The 22,297-nt window shown below is 36.3% G+C and overlaps 1 protein-coding gene across 7 annotated transcripts in view; it reads left to right on the top strand.

The window, feature by feature from the left end:
• DYNC1I2 (dynein cytoplasmic 1 intermediate chain 2) overlaps positions 1-22,297 on the top strand; it is a 27,869-nt gene extending 5,572 nt beyond the window's left edge. For 4 of the 7 annotated variants that reach the window (XM_048061546.2, XM_048061547.2, XM_066999496.1 and 1 more), the window contains exons 4-17: positions 1,134-1,278; positions 5,613-5,672; positions 6,914-7,029; positions 14,027-14,116; positions 14,296-14,458; positions 14,551-14,650; positions 15,178-15,303; positions 16,283-16,429; positions 16,754-16,867; positions 17,201-17,334; positions 18,364-18,508; positions 19,140-19,280; positions 20,289-20,414; positions 21,531-22,297. In XM_048061546.2, coding sequence (XP_047917503.1) covers positions 1,134-1,278; positions 5,613-5,672; positions 6,914-7,029; positions 14,027-14,116; positions 14,296-14,458; positions 14,551-14,650; positions 15,178-15,303; positions 16,283-16,429; positions 16,754-16,867; positions 17,201-17,334; positions 18,364-18,508; positions 19,140-19,280; positions 20,289-20,414; positions 21,531-21,644 — 1,721 coding nt within the window. In that variant the 3' untranslated portion in view covers positions 21,645-22,297. The remainder of the gene's footprint in view (positions 1-1,133; positions 1,279-5,612; positions 5,673-6,913; positions 7,030-14,026; positions 14,117-14,295; positions 14,459-14,550; positions 14,651-15,177; positions 15,304-16,282; positions 16,430-16,753; positions 16,868-17,200; positions 17,335-18,363; positions 18,509-19,139; positions 19,281-20,288; positions 20,415-21,530) is intronic. The other 3 variants (XM_048061549.2, XM_048061552.2, XM_066999497.1) reach the window with 3 other exon arrangements.

The following is a 22,297-nucleotide window of genomic DNA, read 5'->3' as shown; positions in this document are numbered from 1 at the left end:
TGACTGTTTTTTTGCATGTTCAGGATAGAATTTTTGTCAACCAGAACGATGTCTCTGTTTTGGGATAAGATGGAAACATTCTTCAGAATTTGCAGTATACTTGTGATTTCAGGAAATTCTACTGAAATGTTGCAGATCTAAATTCTGAATTCTCCCTTGGCTGACCTCTGGCAGGATATATGCCAACTTGTATAACTAATTGGTTTTCAGTTGGTTAAAATTTCTTCTTTGGTGTTGCAGAGGAGTGAATCCATGCTATGAATGCTTTACATGTTACTGAAAAGTGAAGCATAAAAGAACCTTCAACGCCCATCCTGATTCTTAAGCATAAATTTAAGATTTGTTAAATAATGAGTTTCACTATTTCTAAAACAAACAAAAAGTTAACTATTTCTAGAAAGAAAAGTTAAAAGAAGTTTTGAAATAGCTTTGTGTTCTTTAGATTGCATATCATTCGTTGTTATGTATCAGTTCCAAAAAAACATTGTGATTTTAATTGCAATCTTCATCTAAATGCTGGAAATGAACTGACTTTAAGAAAAAGTTTCAGTGTATCAGTACTAGGCTGCTTGTCAGGTAGAACAAAAAAACAAACAGAAAAACACAAAAATCTCCCAAAATCTAACACTTACAAACTTGAGCGTAATATGCAGAATTTGTGTTGATTTGGTTAGAAGTAAAGCAAAAATACTAGTGTGCTCTATGACAAAGCCACTTTTTTTGTCTGCATTTCTTTGATTATATGCTTTGAAACAAAACTACCAGTTAAATACCTTCAGTGTGTAATTTTTGTGAAAACTTATATCAAAGCTATGTTAATAAGTATCTTCCTTTTATGTTTTATCAACATGATTTAGTGGAAATTGTCCTGCAAAAATAGGTGCTACCATTTTTTTAAAATTCCGTTTTAAAAAAATCTGTTTTCAAGTCATTTTTTCTTAATGTTCTTCCCTCCATGTCGTCTTGTATGCTCCAGATGCATAAATGCCGAACAATTGCATGACAGACCAGCATGAAATGTTAACATTGTCTTTTCCCCTCTTTTTCTACTGTTCATTTTCATCCACGTATTTTTTGTTTGCCATCACTTTTTTTTAATGATTCATGTTAAATTAATTTTAAAACATCCTAAGCTGTGCAACCTCTGCGAGTAGTAACAGCGGATACCTGTCTGTTTCACTATTTAGTCCCTCCTCCTACCTCTCCGTCTTCCAAATCTGTGAGTACGCCAAGTGAGGCTGGAAGCCAGGACTCTGGTGATGGCGCTGTTGGATCTAGGTATGTCACCTTGTTATATTCCTTTGCATTCTGAATCATGAAACTGTAGAAATCAAAGTTAATTACTTAAATATCAGTTTACACCAATATTGAATCTGTGAACAAGGACTACTTTACAGAAGTGCTTTACTTTAAGATTTGAAATGCAACTGCACTTAACTAATTTTAGATTACCAGCATAAACTTTGAGTTGTTTAAGCTTGCAAGTTTAAAGCTTCATCTTTGAAGAGTCTGAAAGTCTTGTGGTAATGTTCTTGTAAGCACGAATGTCTCTGGACAATAGAACTAGAAAAATCAAACTTCCCAGCTCTTTAAAGGAGAGTGTGTATGGATATTGGCTATTTTCTTTTTCCCTCCATGTTGCTGGATCTAACAGAAGATACTGTCTACAAACCTTGCCTTGTTTTTTTTTTTTTTTTTTACTTAAAACTGTATTCCCAAGTTATTTCACCTTGCAGCCATCCTCAGAACTTAACTGTACGACTCACAAGCTACAAGCATGTTAGAACAGCCACATTTTTTTTTCAGTTTTGCTACTTGCTACATCCCTTTGAGCAATATTTTGTTCATAACAGTTTGGGAAATGCTACTGTAAAGAGAGTCAATTAAATACTTCCGTTAAACTAGGAGCTAAGAATGGAGCTTTATGGGCGATAAGATCGGAAACTACTTCCGAAGGGTATTTCTAATGTTTCCCATGCCCACTCTGTGAGCAAGAGCAGCATTTGCCTATTAACACTGATAACATTTTCCCTCCCCTGCAAAATCACTACTCATGTACTGTAACTTCTGAATATACATTGTGGATGAAGTTTCGTTAAAGCACAGCATCCTCAGTTCCTTTTGTTCATCCTTTATGAACGAATCTTTGTTCTGGAGAAAGACTGAATACTTATACCACTTTGAAACATCTTTTTGGAAGACTGTAGTACACTGTACACTTGTGGGTTATGTGTACACAGTCTTAGCCTGAAAATAGTTGAGTTTTTAATGACCTGAAGAAAGGTGATAAGGTCCTTATTTCAAAGTAGCAACCATTAAGTTGAAACAGGGAATACTAGAGGCAGCAGATATGAATCCATGCTTTTTTTTTTTTAAGCGCTCAGGTGCAGTCTTTTGCATAGCTTATTCACTATGCAGTTCAAGTCCACTTGTCATGTAACTAAAGAACCAATAGCATTGTTCCTTAACTGAATAACAACCAAAATTTAAATTATTTGAAATCTGTGATTACTGGTTATTTAATTGTCATTGTATATTTAAATTTAGTGTATAGAAGGAAAAAAAAAAAAACACAACAAGAGTTACTTGATGTGGGGGGGAAAAAAGGCTTTTATTTTCATTCGTATATAATTTAAAGTTAGTATGAAACAGTATTTTCACCACATCTGTTAATTGAACTCCATGTTGTGTGCTGAATTTATTGCTGCCTCGTAGGTGTAATGTGCTCTCTGGTTTTATGTTCCAGTTATATAGTAACATAGCGTTGTTGTATGCATGCATTTTTTTTTATGAAGACTTGAGAAGACGTACATCCTAAGCCTCTATAGCTTCATCCATTTGCAAACTTTAAATTTGGGTCTTCACAAGTTCCGAGACATGGAAGCATAGAAAGGCTGTGGTCTTCAAGGCATGGAGATATGAAATGCATAGCTAAATTTAAGGCTATATATGTCATTGTAAGAGATCTGAGTCTGCTTGCTTAGTCTCTGATCACCAGGTAACATTCTTCCCCTCCTCCAGTAAACAATGTCGATATCCTAGTATATTAGTACAAATTTGTATGGCATTCCTATTGTATGCATGCACTTCCACCTAAAAGTTGGACTGTGTGATGTGCCCTAGCATTATAGCTGGCATTTCGTAGGTGGCTTTCATATCTATATGTGGTATGCTAGCAAGACAAGTTGTTCCACTGTTCTTGATAATCTTAAATCGAGAGTATTGTTTTCAATGTATGTATTTCTGTTCACATCAGTGTGTTATTTTAGTTCTTTTTTGGTATGTGGCCATTCTACAGTTCTCTGTTCATGCCACAACCATACTTTGTGATGATTATCTCTTTTATGAGTTTAGTCACTTATTGTCTCTGATACTGAACGTTGCCAGTAATTTCACTTACTTAGTAATTAGTAAAGCAGTGTTCAGACTGTGTTCCTGCTGTTACTTCCATCTGTCTTTATTTAAGTAAAGACTTTTAGTTCTGCATTTGTTACTGTTTGTTCCTTCTCACCTCAGCGTTTTTTCTCTTTCTAAGTTAAGAGCAAAAATTCAAGATGGGAAATTAGCATAGTTAGTTTACTTTTAAGTTTTGTGGTTTTTTTATATAGAATTAGTTTTTAAGTGCAGAAAGTACTTAGATGTACGTGTATTAGGAATTTACCTGGATTTAAACAAGTTCAAGCATGTGGCAGAATAGAAGCTTAAGTTCACTGAAGCTTATATATAAATTCATTTAACTTAAGGCATAACAAACTTCTGGAAAACAAAAGGAACAGTATTTTATATGATTGTGATACATATGTTATGGGTGAGTTTTATCTCAGAATGTCACTTTTTTTTTAAAGAATGTCTCTGAGAAGAATTTAACAGTAAGTACTGTAGTGCATGTTGATTTTTTAACTAGTTTAAAAGGCAGAGTATTGCTATTTTAATATTTTAAAAAGAAAAATCAAAAAAAGAACTTTGAAAGCAGGAGGGCAACCTCAGTAAGGACTAGGTCTTAAGTAAGCACAGAAGTTGGAGCCTTTTAAATGTATATTGCCTAAGTTCCTCTTAAGTGGGACAGAAGAAGTTGGCAAAGTGTTTGTGGTGATGGAGCATTTAAATCTATAGATAAGTCCTCCTTTGCTGAAGTAACATGAAGGTTTAGGAGGTGGTGGTTTGGTTTTGCTTTGTTTTCTTTTTCATGTGCATGGCAAGATTGAATTTCTGTATGAACAATATCCAGCCTGAAATCTCAGGCACCAAAATAAACTTCAGGCTTAAATCTACTTAGCCAAGAAAAATAGCAGAGACATAAAGAATAGGCACACTCAAAATAATGAATGGTAAAATAGGGTATTTTTTGATGCACAGAAGATATGTCAAGGTTTTAGAGATTCAGGTATTAAGCTATGGTTATGGATGCATTATCAGCTACGCAGGATGATTTGCTAAATAATAACACTGGGACAGTAGATTTGTAATTTTTAAGTAAAATTCATTATTCTTATAATGTATAGTTTCTATAAGAACAAAGTAATGAATGGCACACTCGTAGCTGTGAGTTTTCATCACATTGCCTGTAAGTTTTGGTGATCATCTTTGTTTTGGAATTCCGTACTTGCTTTATAAGAACATTGCTGTGTTTAGGATGAAAATTGAAAAAATGAAGAATTTATTATTTAAATATGATAAGTCAATAAACGATTTTCCATTTGCTACAAAACATTTTAAAAAATATCTGAAAACTTCAGATGCATGTTCATCTGTTAATCTCTCTTGTATACTTGTTTTAAAAACTTTGCGTAAGCCTGATAGCAGGCGGTAGACTAAATGGAAATCTGTGGAGAAGGTATGAGGGTTTAAGATAATAGGAGAGGGAAGATCTAGTTCCCACTTCATATTTCTTCTGATATGAAAGTGACTTGATCAATTCTGTTCATTATTCCACATGACTTTGAAATGTGTTATTAATATAAAGTCCTCTAGTTCTACGAGATTTAAGTATCTTAAATGGAGTTGGCTCTAAATCAGATGACGCTTAGAAGCCCAAGGCAGTGCTTAACCCGTAATTACTGCAATGTCACATTTTGGAAACTCTAGCAGTTCTCTTTCCCAGTGGAAATGCATTTTTGCCCCTCTACCAAAAGGTTTATGTGTTGACTCATTTCCTTTACCAATATGACAATTTCCTCCACATATTTACTGCTCTGGGCAATATTGCATTACATTAACAAATCTGTCTTCATATGACATGAACAAATCTGAACAGATTTAAAAAGGAAAGTTTTTAGTGGTTCTTGTCACTATTTAAAATATTTTTATTAGCCTCTCATAAAGGCTGCATTTGTTTGCAGGTCTTTAACTTTCAATCTTCAAAAGATTTTAATTCTTTTCTAATAGCTCCGAATTCTGTGTTTGCTTTTTTAACTTTTGTATTTACTGCATATAGTATTGCACTGAATATTTGCTGAATTTCCCTTAACTGATATTATGTTGCCTCATTTCTTGTGAACAATGAAATAACTTTTAAGCTTACTGTAACTCTAGCATTTCATAGTGTGTATTTGCTTCACTAATCTCTGGCCTTTTTTGCTAATGCTGCATGATTGTTCAACCTGTGGTATCAGGACGCTGCATTGGGATACTGATCCATCAGTTCTTCAGCTCCACTCTGATTCCGATCTGGGGTATTGCATAGATTTCTTATATTCCCTCTTTCATATACTTCTGGATAATAAGTATAAGAACTAATTTATTCTTTAAGACATCAAGTTACTGTTAAGAGACTGTTCGGTGAGTTAAAGAAGTTCAGTGTCCCAAGATACAGTGCAGTTGGCTTGTAATGGGAAGTTTTGATCTTATTTAATATAAATAATGTGCTTATCTCTAATAAGAGCTTACTTTATTAATGTTTTTCTTTGAGTCTTTCTTTGGCAAGACAAACTTTAAAGTAATTTCTTTAAAATAAAAAGCTTAGAGACAGACATTTTAAAAATAGACAGAATGAGTCCCATCTTTTCTCATAATATACATGAATGACAAATGTTTATATTGAGCTGTAGCTCATTATAATCACTTAATAAAACCCATATCGTTCTATATGAGTTATGATTCTGTCCACCGAAAACTTCGAAAGGAGATTGCTTTTTTTTCTTTCATCTTAGGAGAGGGGTCATAAATAAGAAATTACACTTCGTATAACTAAATTGTTGTTGGATCTTCACATAATTACTACAGTACATATGATGATCGATTAGCTTTTGCAGGATGTTACAGAGACTGAATTAATATTGTGTGGTTTTTGGAAATATATTTTTGCATTATAATTTGATACTGGCTGTATCTGTGTTTATAGCATCTTTCATAAGCTCAAGTCAGAAAGCTCAGAGGTTTCCAGTATTATATACTGGAGTAATGTAGTATGGATAAATCACTTGTCAATGTGTGAGTTTCAGACCAGACTTGCAGTTCTGAGTTCTAAATAGCATCCTAGAGGTAGATAAAAAAGAGCAGCACGGTTAAGTGGACTAGGAAATGCTTTTACATTCAGGGTAACTAAGCTGTTTAAGTTTTGAAGTCCTAAAACAAATACAAATAGTCACATGAGCAGATCAGTTCAATGAAAATATGGGTATTTCATATATGTAGCAGTACCCTAGGCAACTGCAAAAACAAAGCTTTAAAATGACATCATATAATTAGATATCTGTATATATTTGCATGTCTTTATTTTTGTCTTACATGTAGAAATAGCTATTGATTTTAAATAATAATAATCATAATTTTGTGACTTCTTCAGGATTAAATTTCCATCTGGCTTAAGTTTGACAAAGCTGTGACATGATGTCATGAGTATTATTCTAGTCAAAATATGAAGTAATTTATAAAGCTAACTATTTTTTCTAATGTTTCTATTCATTTCATATAGACGTGGACCTGTTAAACTTGGAATGGCCAAAATTACACAAGTTGACTTTCCTCCTCGAGAAATTGTTACATATACAAAGGAGACGCAAACACCGGTTATGACTCAGCCAAAGGAAGGTGAATGGTTAACTTATTACAACCTAAGTTATTTTTCTTTTATTGCAGTAATGATGACTGACTGTATTAGAGCTAACACTTGTGATCTTGAAACTTAATGTGGTAGAATGAAGGTTGATTTGTGAGATAATTGATACAAGTTCTATCAAACACATACATGTCTTGCTTAGAGTCATTGCTTGTTGTCATTCTGCATCTTGTTTAACAGTAACATTGCTCTGTTAATAATACATGGCAGTTTCGTACTCCGACACTTAGACACCAAGTTGCTTAAGTAGCTGACAACTGGGAAATGAAAGTGGGATATATTTTGCATTTATGACACTTAAGAACCCACACACAACTTACTCGAAGGCTTTGTATGCTTACCTTTTTTTTCTCCCCTATTCTCAGCTTTTCCATTCTCTAATCCCTCAGGTTTTTTTCCTTCCCTCTGTCAGGTTCACTGTGGTATCTGAAGACTTAGTTCATAGTTTGTGTGCTCAAAGAGTTTTACTTGTGCTCCTCACTGTCAGCAGAAATTGCCTGGCATTGTATGATCTTAGTTTCACCCTAAGTGGATAGGCTGTAGTTGACGTTTACTGTGGGGGAGTTGGAAAGATGGCTCACCTGTACTTCTGTGTTTATCTGATAGTAGAGATACTGTCTCATGATCCATTCCACCTTAAAAACAATACTGTTTTCTGTACACTCTTTAGTTTTATATATATGTGCTTCACAGAAGTCACTTGAAGATGCTTGCTCATCATTTCATTGTAAAGGATCTTTTTAAGGTCTGTCTTAAGACTGTCTATATACATTGATAATTAAGCCCTATGTTCACAATTTAAGTTGACATCTCAGCTAGGTTAGATCCACTGTCCACACCTTTTTATAAAATGAACTGGAGAGAACCTATGTTAATGATTGTATCTTGGTTTTGTGTTATATTTTGACCTGAACCGAGAAATGTTCAAGCTAAAACTAATTGTCTGTTGAGACAGATAGGAAGTTGGGGAAAACTAGCTTTAAACTGAAAGAGTTGCTAATTGCCATGGAAATATTTGTGGCAACACAAGTAAAGTGACTGTTACACAGGGGGGACTTCATGCCTTCAACTTAAAGTTAGCCTTTGAAGATGTCCATTTTGGGTTCAGTGTAGCAAAGTTAAATTCAGGTTATGAATACCTTTCACCCCAATGGTTCTGGTTTAAAAAGGTGGAGGTCAGACCTCTCAGAAGTTGACAGAAAGGACAGCATTCAGTTGTTCAAAAATCTAAAACAGGAAAATGCTTCTTCTAGTTTGAGAAGGGAGGTAGACTAAGTTTACATGATCATGCTTCCGTGTAGTGCAGACATACTGCACTGTCCCAGGTAATATTAAATATGAAGTAGCTCTCCCCTCTATCTTCTCAATAGGCTTCTCAGCTGCAGCTGGTTTGAGCCAGTGATCGTTCCTCTCCACCTGGCGTGAACGCATGACCAGTGTGCATATGGCCCTTGATGCTGGAGCTAGAATGTTACCTCAGTGCTAGTGGCAACGTTGCCTCTCTATGCAAAGAATTGAAGTACCAACAGGCTGACTTATTGTGACCTCAGTGTTTGTCTTGGGAAAATTGATTCTTTTTATAGCATTGTAAGAGAATAAAATCAGTATACCTCCTAAAAATCAGTTTCCATCTGTGATTAGAGATTTAGTTGCCTTTAGAGTAGGAAGTATTGTGTCACAGGAAGTCATTCACTGTATTCTGTACAGTACAGAATAATAAATTTCCCCAAATTGAAGTTGTTAAACATGTTTCATAGTTCTTATAGGAAGATATCCAAAGTAGACTTAGATGGTAAATCTGCAGTATTTGTTTTATGGTTTCCTCATACAATGGCTGCAACCCGTAGCTGCTTTTTCATCTGGGTTCAGTGTATACAAGTAAGTCACTAAGGACGTAGAGGAGAAATACAGTAAGAAATGGTGTCAGGGTGGAGACCTTAGTGCTCTTGAGCTTCTTGCTTTGATGAACACCTAAATGTCTCATTTCAGTCTTTCATTTTTTTCACATTTTGGACTTCTTTCTCCAGATTTTTCAATATTCTTAATCTTCTCATCCTACTGTTTCTGTAGCAGCTGTATTTGTTTTGTAAAGGAACTGAAATGTAATCATGGAATGGTTCATTGTTCCTAGGAAAATAGCAGAGATGCTCATTTTTTCTCATCTTCCTGGCACATTTCTGTTTTTGCCATTCTGTGACACAGTACCAATGACCTTTTTTTTTTTTTTGGTTTAGGGACCATGGAGATTAATTTTGTTAAGTGTTGTGCCATACTTAGTGCTATCCTCCCGTATTTTGTAACTAATAAGCTTAAACATCTATGTCTCTGTGCCATTACTACCACTTCAATAATCTTTGTCACCATCATAACATGAACATCCTGGTTTTAGGCAGCTCCATTCCCCAGCATCTTCATTCTGTCATCCCCATTTCTGCTATCTAAATCAATTTCCCACTTCTCATGGTGCTGTGTACAGCGCTGCTGCCCACTTCCCTCATTGTTCAATTTTGGTGGACGTTGTTTTTAGTTAGTGTGGTCAACTGGTTATTAGGATTATCGTTTGGCCTCTATTTGGCATGCTGTATCAGGCAGCAGACTTCTAGATCTACTCTTAGAAAATATACTGGAAATTGTGTTCCCTTCATACCCTCATTTCTTTCTAGCAGGCAGTGGTAGAAGCAGTTTCAGCAGCAGAGATGCAATTCATGTGTGAACTCTGGATTACTTCTTCATATTCTGCAGGCTCTGTGTTGGCCCCCATGTACAGTACTGTAATCATCAGTGCTACATTTTGTCTTATCTATAGTTCGAGCTACGCTGCTCTCTACTGTACTGTTTGGTATCTTCCTTTGTGATTCGCTGACATAATGTTGAAATTTGCATAGAAAGAATATAGTCACCAGTACAGCCAATAACAGCCAGATGTAATATTACAGGTCCTGAAAGTGATTAATCCAAAGACAGATAGGCATATAGGTGAATACAGCTCTGCCCAACTGTCGCAGTTAAGGCTTTTCCTGGGCTAACAGGCTATTTGTTATTTAGTGCATCTGTAGAATACTGCACATACGCAATCACAACTAACTGCAGGCAGTATTGCTGCATTAGCTCCCCTCTTTGAGGAGTTATTGTCTGGTAAAGTCTCCAAGACATAGAATGAGAATATTAAGCACTTTGTCCTTTTAATTTTGTCCTTTTGTCCTGACTTAAGCAGACTAATAGCATTTTAGGGTATAAAATTGGCCTCTTGGATGCTTGTTTATGGTGAGTGTAGCACTTTTACATTTTAATATTGTGACAAGAAATAATGGAGCCTTATATATTCATGTTTTACCCTGTACATGCCTTAAATGTACGGCGAAATATAGATGGGGAAAACTTGATACGAAGACACATTCTGCTTAACAAAAGCCACCCATTTCACAGATGATTTAACTTTGATTAACCTACTCTGCAGCAACAGATTACTCAGACAACTGGAACTTTCACTCTGTAGTGTTATTGCTGGGTGCAGCCTAGTATATAGTACTGCTTTTCTTTCAATCTTGCCAGAATACATCACATGTTAACATAACATCTGATGTTAATTCAAAGTCAAAATTCTGTGGTTCATTAAACCTGTTTTTAACATTCATTGACAAGAAATTTGTCATTGTGAAAATGGCTGTTTATAAACCAAGATCCCCTGCTCCCCTGTCAGAAGAAAACATGGAGTTAATTGTTTAGCATCTTATGATGAATATTCATCAATATGTTGATGTGACAGAGTCCCATTTCTGGTCTTTAGAGCCCTATGACTTTTCTAGGTCTCAGCAACCGTGTTTTTTTTTTTTAATTGAGGAGTTGTATGTGGTATACTGACAATTGAAGTAGCATAAAGCATCAGTAGGTAGTTATTAATGAATAACAAGGATGAAGTTAACCAGTGCCTTTAAAATTTCCACACTTACATAGCTGACATTAAATACAGTACGCCAATGAAACAAGTGCATCTTTGACGTACAGTTGTGCAACTTTTTCAGGAATTCTGTACAGTCTTCCAGTGTTTGCTGGGTAATAATTACTGTTTTTACCAATTCTCTGCAAATACCTGTACCTGAACTATAATTTTATAAATTCAAGATATGTGAGAAGAAGTAATTAAAAACTTCTCATATATTGTCCAACAGCTTCATGCTGCCTTTTGTAAATGTCTGTGAGAAAACATCCTGGTATTGGATAATGAGATCAAGAACTTGCTGCTGCTGCCGCCCCCTGTCGTTCCCCCCCCCCCCCCCCCCAATCCCTTAATAAGAAAGTTTGCATGTGACTTCTTTCTTTAAAGAGAAGGTTTTAGATTTATGTAGTTACAGATAAATCACAGTGAGATGACATGTTCAATTTCAAGTCTGATACTTTGAGAATATTAAAATAAGTGCTGTATCCTGCATTTAAATGCAGTAATATCAGCTGGCTGTATGCAGTGAAAGTACTATGAAGGAATTTAGATCTCTGTATAATATATGCCATTTATGTTTCAAACATTAAAAGGCATGAGCAATCAACTATATGATCTTTTGAATAAAATATGTAGATTAGAAGGTCACTTAGCACTAAGGGGTTGACCATCTGCATTTGACAAGAATTTGACTCCTGTCACTGAAAATGGTACTTAGAATCAGTGTAGTGTGGCTAGCAGGGGGGTTGGGTTGAAATTTCTAATTTGGGACTTTCAAAGCTAGAATAATGTATCCCGGGTGACCCCAAACCAAATATCTGAATTTAAGGTGTCATTTAAATCTGCATTATTGATTGGCAGGGAGAGTGAGAGGGGGATTTTTGTCCAAGTGACTATATTGTGAACATGTGGTCCTGTATTTGTTGTTCTCAAAATCATGTCTGTTAACTCATATTACATTTTTTTAATTAATTAGCGTTCACACCTATAGTGATTTGACATTAAGAATTCCGTGCTTTAGAATTGCTAGAATTTATACGGTTTTCAGATTACTAGTCCACTGTACATGTGAATCCATCTAAAAAGGAGCAGTGTCTTTCTGTTTCTCTGCGTGATTATTTTGCCCAAAAAAGCTTTCATTTTTTTTAAGTAGCACAAAAGCTGTAATTGGCATGCTTTGTAAGGAAGTGTCAATGTGCAAGAGAGTGGAGATCACTAAGAATTCTTTTACGCGTTCTTTCCCCTTTGCACCACCGCCTCCTCAGCAGGGTCACTGAGATCACTAGCTTTTCTTGAAATGGCCATTTTCACTGGCAGGTGCATTATACCCTGTATTTTCAGATTGTTTTTCCATTCTGAATGTTTGGCAGGTTGATTGCTCTGGCTGCATTGACGGAGAAAGGGCTGACAAATGCGGTTGGGCTGGCTGAAAAGACAGTGATTACTGTTTTCCTTTGTGGCTGATTGAGGCCCTTGAAAGGAAAGATTTTAACCTTCACCATTTGGTTCAAAAGTATGAGCATATATTGAAATCATTCATGCCATTTATCCTAGTTCTGTAAACTTGTCAGAACGTAAAAATCGCTCAATTTCAAGTAATGTAGGATTGGCATACGTCATTATCATTTTGATTAAGTTGGAGTTTGTATTATTGTGTGCATTATACAGTGTCATTTCAAGCTTTCTTTCCTGCAGGTACAGTTATATTTTTATTGCCTATACTATGGAGTTAGAAAGATTTTCAGACCTCTTTAAACCTATCACTATGTGTGTGGTTTGGCAGCTGGTATGGCCTACAAGCTGTATTTTGTTTGCAGGGTAAAGGCTTGTCTGTAGACCTCCTGGAGTGCTGGTAATTGCACAGGCTTGCCATTGGGGAAAGACATGATTGGAGGCAGTCAGGCAGAAAAATGTTGTGCCATCCCATTGCCACCTCATAGCTGAGAGACAATCCTAGCAGTACCATCTGGTTGTTGCTATCTAGTCAGCTGGCCTGGCTGCTGGGACCATGGCTTGGCAGCTGGTTCCCATCCCTTGACCACGCTTTTTTTTCCCCTCTTTTTGTGTGTGTGTGCATGTGGACTTTTTTTGTTGTCGTTAGGTAGCTGAACACGGGTCAGAGAGATGGCTGCAACAAACAAGCCTAGTCCCTGCTGAAAACTGTCTCGTCACTTGTGATGAGGTGTGTAGTAGACTCCTGCTGCCATTCCCTTATTGACAGATGACATAGCTGTTTAACCAATAAAAATAGCTTTTCAGAAGCTTGTATGAGCAAGTGGATGAAGAAAAGCCAGGAAATGCTTATTCCACAACACCAAGTAATTTAAAGTTATTTTCTGGTTTACAATATTAAAAGAATAAAGTGTACAAATGCAGAAAGTGCTGTAAACCTTGTCAGTATTCCTGAACATTAACATTTTATGTTACTCATTGCAGTTAGGGAAAACACATTTTGCTGTAAAGTTCTCATTGCCAAACATGATGCAGATAATGAGACTTGCATTTAGAATGACAGAAAAAATGTAATCTCCCTGCTATTATCTTTAGCAAAATTTGCGTCTCAGAATAGCAACCTGAAAGCTAATGTAAGCCATCTTCATGCCACGTGAAGACCCATTAGACTCTGATGGTTTCAGATCACAAGTAAGCAGCTGCTCTGTAGACTATTTCAGACGTGATTTTTCTTTATTCTGCAGCATTAATGTGTCAGTATGTTACACAGAACATACATCTACCACGTGGTTTTGTGTGGAATCATAAATGCTTATTAGAGAGTTTTCCACTTTGCGTAAGAAATTGTAAAGAATCCCTCTTTTTCAGTTTATACAGATACATAATTTACTGCAACTAAAATCCAGGTGTAGACAGCATTGCAATGATCTTTGGTTTAAGATAACATTGTTCTGGGAACTACACTATAAATACAACCATTTTAAGCTAAATTATACCATTTTATATCTTTGAGATTCCTACAGAATGTTACTGTACCTCTTTAAAACCAGTGACAGTCTCACCGTACTTTTTCTTCTTAGATGAGGAAGATGAAGATGATGTGGTTGCACCAAAGCCATTAGTTGAACCTGAGGAAGAAAAAACATTAAAAAAGGAGGAGGAGGAGGAAGGTACAGTTTACCTCATAGTAGCACTTAGTTATTGTATGGATGTTAGGAAACAATTGTTCCAGAATCATGATGAATACTGCTGCTCCCCCCATCTCCCCCCCCCCCCCCCCCCCCCCCCCAAAAAAAAAATAAATTTGTGGAAGTATGCATTACAGAAACTGTGTGTAATCCTTTTCCAGCTGCCCCTCATGAGCTTACGGAGGAAGAAAAACAACAAATTTTGCATTCTGAAGAATTTTTAAGTTTCTTTGACCACTCTACAAGGATTGTTGAAAGAGCCCTTTCTGAGCAAATCAATATTTTCTTTGACTACAGCGGAAGAGACTTAGAAGACAAAGAAGGGTAACATGAACATTGAATGCTTTAGTGTGAATGTGCAATATTTGTAACTCTAAAAATGGTCAGAGATTAATACCTTCTAATTGCCTTTACAGAGAGATTCAAGCAGGAGCAAAGCTGTCCTTAAACAGGCAGTTTTTTGATGAACGTTGGTCAAAGCATCGTGTTGTCAGTTGTTTGGACTGGTCGTCTCAGGTAAAAAGTGCTTATAATAAGCAGTCATCTTTGTAAGTTCTTCTAGCTCTGTCCACTTGACCCTTCTTTAAGTATAATTAATATAGGCTGTATTTCTAAGTGTGTTCCTTAGAACAGTTCTTACATCCTCCGTAGTTTGCAAACGTCAATGTTTTGTAAAAAGTAGCAACATCTTTGTACTATAAAGAAAAAATCTTCAGCATAATTGTTTCTGTTTTATGAGCTATGTAGAGGTGTTAGCTTCAGAAAACAAAGCTCACTTAAAAGTATTGGGTTTCACATTTAAAAGCAAGATATGATTTTAAAAAACCAAGAACTTAATTAGTATGTTAATACTGTTTTATAAGCTAAATCTGTAATAAATGCTGTTTTAACTGACACTGTTTCTCACAGGGATGATGTAAATGATTTTCAGTCTTGTTTTTCTTTTAACCATGTTTTGGCATCACAAAACAAAGATTCTAGGATTGTCTGGACCATTAGTTAATCATCTTGCTTATTTTGAATCTTTCTCACGTATTTTTCAGTACCCAGAATTACTTGTAGCCTCTTACAACAACAATGAGGATGCACCTCATGAGCCTGATGGAGTGGCGCTTGTGTGGAATATGAAGTACAAGAAAACTACCCCAGAGTATGTCTTTCACTGCCAGGTATGATTCTGTCTCAGGAGGCTAAAGATTTTATGCTGATGAGCCTGGACAAGTACCTTCCTTGTGCTTGTCAATGTAATGATTTCATTGGGCTGGCATTCACTTTAACCACATGTATTTGCAAACAGATGTTGATAGCTAGAGACTTTAGTTTAGAAACATTCTTCTGTTCCAGAATTTCTGACATCGTTCAGAGTTCAGTCTTGCTTGAGAGCTCATTTTCTTATTTTAATTTATTTTAATTTATTTGAAAACCCAAAAAACCTTCTTGTGTAATGGTTGAACCACAAAGAAGGTTTGTATGTAAGGAGACTGAGCAGAGTTGTGTACTGCTAGAGCGTAGTTTACTGAATAAAATGAAGATGGCCTGAGGAGATGGAGTAAGGATGAAAACGAGAAACATATGCTGCAAGTGAAAAAGGCAGATGGAGGTTTCTCAGTAGTTTTATGAAAGATTTAAAAAAAATAAAAATATGCAAGTCTCTTTCATTGTGCAAAGCCTGGAATAGCCACATAATTTTCAAAATGTCATAATTCTGAAAAATTACATAGTTAAATCAAAATGTAATCCCGTGTTGTCAGATTACTGTCAAAGCCCAGATTGCAAAAGTAGCTGTATTGTGTTGAGACAGATTTGTACGTTCTCAAAGAAAATGACCACAGAATGTGGTAAATATTATTAAAGTCTTGTGCAGTACTGGACCTTCCCTTTCTAACAAACCATGCTAGGAGGAAATACAAATGCATACATTTGGGAAAAACAGAGGAGGAAAACTTCATTTTCAGAATGCAAATTAAAACTAAAAGCTTATTGGCGTTCACAAAGGGTTTTGAATCCCGATGCGATGGAACACTGAAACAGTGTATCAGATCTAGGCATAGAACTTATTCTGATATTTGGTCACATTTTCTTTTGGTTTTAGATTTAATGTCAGTGAATGATAGTTATTTGTGTATTTTGGTTGTTTTTTCCTTTCAGTCAGCAGTGATGTCAGCTACATTTGCAAAATTTCATCCCAATTTGGTGGTTGGTGGCACATACTCAGGCCAAATAGTGCTATGGGATAATCGCAGCAATAAGAGAACCCCAGTGCAGAGAACTCCGCTTTCAGCTGCTGCTCACACGGTAGGGGGTGAAATATCTACAAGGACTGTTCCCTGTTGAGATGTATTTAACCTCTAGGAAACTGTCCAGTGCACTTGATTTATAATGCTTAAATGTTTATGTCCATGTTTTTCCAGTGCTATCACCGTAGAACAGGGCTATTCATAAAAATGAAAGTGCCAGAAAAACTGCTATTTGTTTTATAGGGAAGTATTCTCTGTACCATACTGTGATCAACTGTTTCTCTTTCACTAAATGAAACTGTATATTTTACAGTATATTAACTGTAACAGAATTGGTTGAGACTTGGAAATTCCTTTTTCTGATGGTATTTTACATTCTTAGCACCCAGTGTACTGTGTAAATGTTGTTGGGACCCAGAATGCTCATAACCTGATCAGTATCTCAACCGATGGGAAGATATGCTCTTGGAGTTTAGACATGCTTTCCCAGCCACAGGTAAGATAACTTTTGGTATGTATAGTATCTATTCCAGATAGTTATTTTGTAAAAAACATAACGTCTCTAATAAAGTATTAATAAACATTTTCACAATACGTAATTATTCTTAAGGTAGCTTGGTAGGCATTTGATAAAAGACCTCTTCTGCCCCATGCGATGTTGTTAAAATTGTATTTGCCACTAACACAAGAAAAAAATTGCTCATTTCTGCCCAATTCTATATAAGCAAAACACAAAAAATACTTACTATTGAGAAATCTAAATAACCTTGTAAGTGATAATACTCCGTTTCTTATCAGTAAAATACTTTTAAAAATACTTTCACTGCAGGATAGCATGGAGCTGGTTCACAAACAGTCCAAGGCTGTGGCTGTTACTTGCATGTCCTTCCCCATTGGAGATGTCAACAACTTTGTTGTTGGAAGTGAAGAAGGTTCAGTCTACACTGCATGCCGCCATGGCAGGTGAATAAAAGTTTTTAATTATTCAAAGGAATTAAAAACAGTGAAAGGATCAGTCCCTGTATGTTTTACACTGCTAATATATTCATAGTGCATGCTTAGTCGTCAGTCTTGATGGGGTTCAAAGTAGCTGTGTATGAATTCCAGTGCATTCTGTTTTCCAAGTAGGAGCTTCATTAAAAACAGAAGGAGTTTGAATATTGAATTGGTACTATGCTCTCTTCATTGGCTAGGAGTTGTTTGCAGTGATGGGGGCAGCACAGGTCACTGAGGTTTTATTCATTTGAATTGTAGCAGAACATTCCAAACTTTATATCGGTTCTGCAGATAATTGTACAGTAACATCACGCACAAATCTTAAATTGGCTAGCTTTTCTCCTGCTGTTCAATCTATTTTGAAATTGTCTGACTGTATCTTATCAATTGCTTTCTTAAATATAATTGAGTTTCCAGGTTTCATCTCAAATACACATCACCCTTGCTGCACAGATTTTTGGTTCCAGAATAACTGAAATTGTATCACTTCTCTGTAACATTCTTCCCATCTCTCCTCCCTCCCTCCTTTTTCATTGCTTCTGATAGGAGACTATTAGGAATATATTGTTACTGTTTTATGTCTGAACCCTAATGTGTGTCCACAAAGTACATGCATCTTCTGTTTTAAGTCAGTGGGAGTTTTCTGCTCCTTCCTGAGGCTTGGATTTTGTTCTTTCGTATGATTCAAAATTTTAGCTATTGCTTGGAGAACGGTGTAGTTAAATGAGTGGATTGGTACCTGCTGAATGAGTCTCTGCTCCCTGTGGTAAATTTTAGCACTTAAGGATAGCAGAAAAGAGATGTTGGAATTAAGGTCCATATTCAAGCCTGGTCTTCTGTGAGCCTGTTGAGATGAAGCCTTTGCAATGGGGTAACATCCATACAAAGTGGCAAAATCTTCTTGGTGCTAAATTTAAACTATATTTCAGTGCTATCTCTGTCTGCAGATAGATGGTTTCCAGAGAAATTAACCTTTTTTTATATATTCTAAAACAGCAAAGCTGGAATCAGTGAGATGTTTGAAGGACACCAGGGACCAATCACAGGTATTCATTGCCATGCAGCAGTTGGACCTGTAGACTTCTCGCATCTCTTTGTCACTTCTTCTTTTGACTGGACGGTAAAGCTTTGGACAACTAAGGTAACTGAAATAAATAGTTTGGTGGTTCTCTTCATAATCCTTGACACAAGGTGGTGCTATAATGTAAGCTACTTAAGAAACTTCAGTGAACTGAAGGCAAATTGTGTGAAGCCCTCGAGGTCCATAGCAGCAGTCTAGTTGATTCCTGGTGCTTGTTTTTCAGTTTCCTACAAAGAGAAGACAGCTGATAAACAAAACTAGTTAATGACTTGAAGATGTCATTGCTTTCAGATTGTGTATTATTTGTGTAGTTTTGATCCATTCTGTTTAACCTTTTGCCCTTTATTATCAATGATTACAATATAATCATGCAAATCATGTAAATTCAGTTTCTTCATATTATGTGTACTGCAAACGTTTTGTTACGATTTTGTGGAGGACTAGAGGACAGCACCAAAACTCATGTCAATTAAACTGCATGTAGAGGCTCAGAATTGGCATTCCTATTGCCAGAATTACTTTTTTTGCTGTTACATTGTGGTATTTTTCTTTTTAAAGTAAGTTTAAAATGTGAATCGCTTTTTAGTTATTTCTCATAATGTTGTTGAGAAGTTCTGTATTTTGCCTTCCTTGTTAGCTTTTGAATTTGAAATGCTGACTTTGGGTATTGCGTTACATCTGCTTTTTTCAGAATAACAAACCTCTCTACTCATTTGAAGACAACTCAGACTATGTTTATGATGTTATGTGGTCTCCAACTCACCCTGCCTTGTTTGCCTGTGTGGATGGGATGGGCAGGCTTGACCTGTGGAATCTCAACAATGACACTGAGGTGAGGGAGAGTGAGGTTAACAGTCAAATATAGCAGGAAGTTGTACGCTTTGGAAAAAAGTGTCCAGAGTTCACCATAGCATTTTTGTTGTTGTTCTTAAATATTCTGTAATTCCAGTAGTTGCTGCTTAATAAATATTATTCTTTGATTACAGGGTAGTAACTTAAATGACTGCTCATAATGAATAGCAACAGTAATTAAATTGTTTTAACAGTAACATGAACATAAAACATCTGTTGGCTTAATACCAATCCATGTTGTGAAAGTGAATTTTTAGACCTCCCTCAATACGGCCTTGGCAGCCTGCAGTTTAACAGTATGAACAAGCCTGCCACCTATACACCACCATTGTTCTTATTGCCATATTGTTATTGCCACAGTAATACTGCAGTGAAATTGCAATTTGTTTCTAAACTTAGAGGATTGAACATTTGGGATTGCTGATGTAAGGTGTATACTTACCTATAGTATAAACCTTTTCTGAGACTTAAACTTGTTGGAGGTAGTTGAGAGGAAAAATCTTACAGATACTCAGCTCTCTGAAATTTTACTGTCTTAAAACTGCACACAGAAGAAAGAACAGTTCTGTAGAAGAAGCAGCACATGCCAGCCTATGTTTTTAAACTAGAGTTGCCCGTTTCTAGCCTCTGGGCTGGATTTGACCTGCCAGCCCTCTATCCGTAAGTCTTTCCTGAGTTCCCAGGGCTCCTCCTTGCTGTCTGATTAATGCATGCCTATCAGAGGGCTAAAAGGCATGTGCCTCCTGTCTCATGGCAGGAGTGCAGATGTGCCTTTTGATCATGCCAAGAGACAGAAGATGTGTTGTTTTGGTCATAACACTAGTGATAGCTTATGGCTGCCGAGAGTAAATTGAGACCTACAAACTCTGCCTAAATTGAAGTATCAGGTACTTTGTTTGATAAATCACTGAGGGATAAGGTATGTTCTGTAATGTGTAACTTAAGAAATCCTCGTGCATTTTTAGCAATGTGTTTTAAATGGATACAGGTGCCAACTGCGAGCATTACTGTGGAGGGCAATCCCGCTCTGAACCGTGTGAGATGGACACACTCTGGGAGAGAGATTGCTGTAGGTGATTCAGAGGGACAAATAGTTATATATGATGTGGGAGAGGTATGTATACCATGTATTGTGCAAAGTATGTTACAGAACACTCAAGCTTTTTTGACTTGTATTTTACAACTTCCTTTTAAGTTCCCCCCTCCTCTGGTTTAGAGGAATAAAGCTTAATTTTTATTATTAAATTATTTTTTCCTTTAGATGTCTATTTCAAGTATTCTAGCTTGATTTAAAATCACAGAGTTATTCAGGTTGGAAAAGACTTCTAAGATCTGGTTCAACCTTTAACCTAGTACTAACGTCCACCACTAAACCATCCTACTAAGTTCTAAATGTACACATTTCTTGAAGGCCTCCAGGGATGGTGACTCAACTGCTTGCCTGGGCAGCCTATTCCAATGCCACGTAACTCTTTCAGTAAATAAATTTCTCCTAATATCCAACCTAAACCTCCCCGGCGCAACTTGAGGCTATTTCCCCTTATCACTTGGTGCCTGGGAGAAGAGCCTGACCCCCCACCTCGCTATAGCCTCCTTAAAGGTAATAGTGCAGTGTGATAAGGTCTCCCGTGAGCTTCCTTTTCAACAATCCCAGTTCCCTCAGCTGCTCCTCATAAGACTGGTTTTCTCAACCCTTCACCAGCTTCGTTGCCTTTCTTAGCATGCCATCTGTCAGCTACACAGTCAAAAAGTAAAAATGTTATTGTAAGGCTGGCAAAATAAGATGAAACCATTAACAGTGTTGTTTGCAGGAATCTTATGTTCTTTCTATCAGTTTTTTGTGAATTCTGACCGTGGCTTGAGAAGTATTGAACAAAAAAAAATGAAATGAAGAAGTCTTGGCTTGGTTCTGTAGGGAAGATGTTGCTATTGGAAGTATGTGTATTGCAGTAGTACGTGACTGATTGGATGCAGACATTGCATTACTGTTCCTCTTTGGAGGTAGTCTCTCAGAAGCGTATCGTGCAAGCTTGTAATAGTATCACTGCATAAATACAGGACTTGCAAATTCTGCTTTTATTAGTTAGGGCTTCTGATGTTTAGACTACTTTAAAAGTTATGCTAAATAAAGGTAAGCTGTTCTATCAGAACCTCTTACAAATACTGCTGTTCATAATGAGCTCAGTTTGTATGTACTGGTAGGTTTAAATAATGTTATCTTTGTCAACAGCAAATTGCCGTTCCTCGCAGCGATGAGTGGACTCGATTTGGTCGAACGCTGGCAGAAATAAATGCCAACAGAGCTGATGCGGAAGAGGAAGCTGCAACCCGCATACCAGCATAGACCGTTAAAGATGGGCAGCAGTGGTAGACTTGTGAATGATTTGATGCAAATCTTAAAAGTGTAAGCATGTGTCAGTTCAAGTAATAGTTTAAGGCAGGAATAGGTGGATTCAACTATGGACTTTGAAAACGTGTTAAGATCACTGAAATTCAGATCTTATGTTGTCACTTTTTATATATAAATTACAAGCACATTCTTGAATTTGTGTAACTTTTAATACAGTTAACTTTTGACTTTGCAAGGAACTTCTTTTGCTGAAACACTAACCTGGTGTAAATTTGCTGTTAGGTTAATGAAATTTCCACTTTGTAACGGTATATTTCTGAAAAGTAGAAATTCTGTTTCTAAACTAAACTTTCTATATGACACAGACTAACCTTCATGAGGTATTAAATTTCTGAAGGGTTCTTTAATTCAAACTGCCTATGGATATGCATGCATATATTCCAAGTAAGTTTCATTGCTTATAGATAACCCTCAGACTGTGGTAGCTAGTAATAGAATTGAATAAAAATTCGTCTGTAGTTACAAATCTATTTGATAATTGGACCTGAATTAATGAAATACATATTTAATACTAAGTTCTTTTGTTCAAACTGGTGCATTAAAGGGTTAGACTGATTAATAAATAAATATTATATGAGCACTTGTCA

Source organism: Anser cygnoides, chromosome 6 (genome assembly GCF_040182565.1).
Source record: "Anser cygnoides isolate HZ-2024a breed goose chromosome 6, Taihu_goose_T2T_genome, whole genome shotgun sequence".
Lineage (NCBI taxonomy): Eukaryota > Metazoa > Chordata > Aves > Anseriformes > Anatidae > Anser > Anser cygnoides.
The sequence above is the reverse complement of the archived record's forward strand: the minus strand, read 5'-3'. Positions and strand labels throughout refer to the sequence as shown.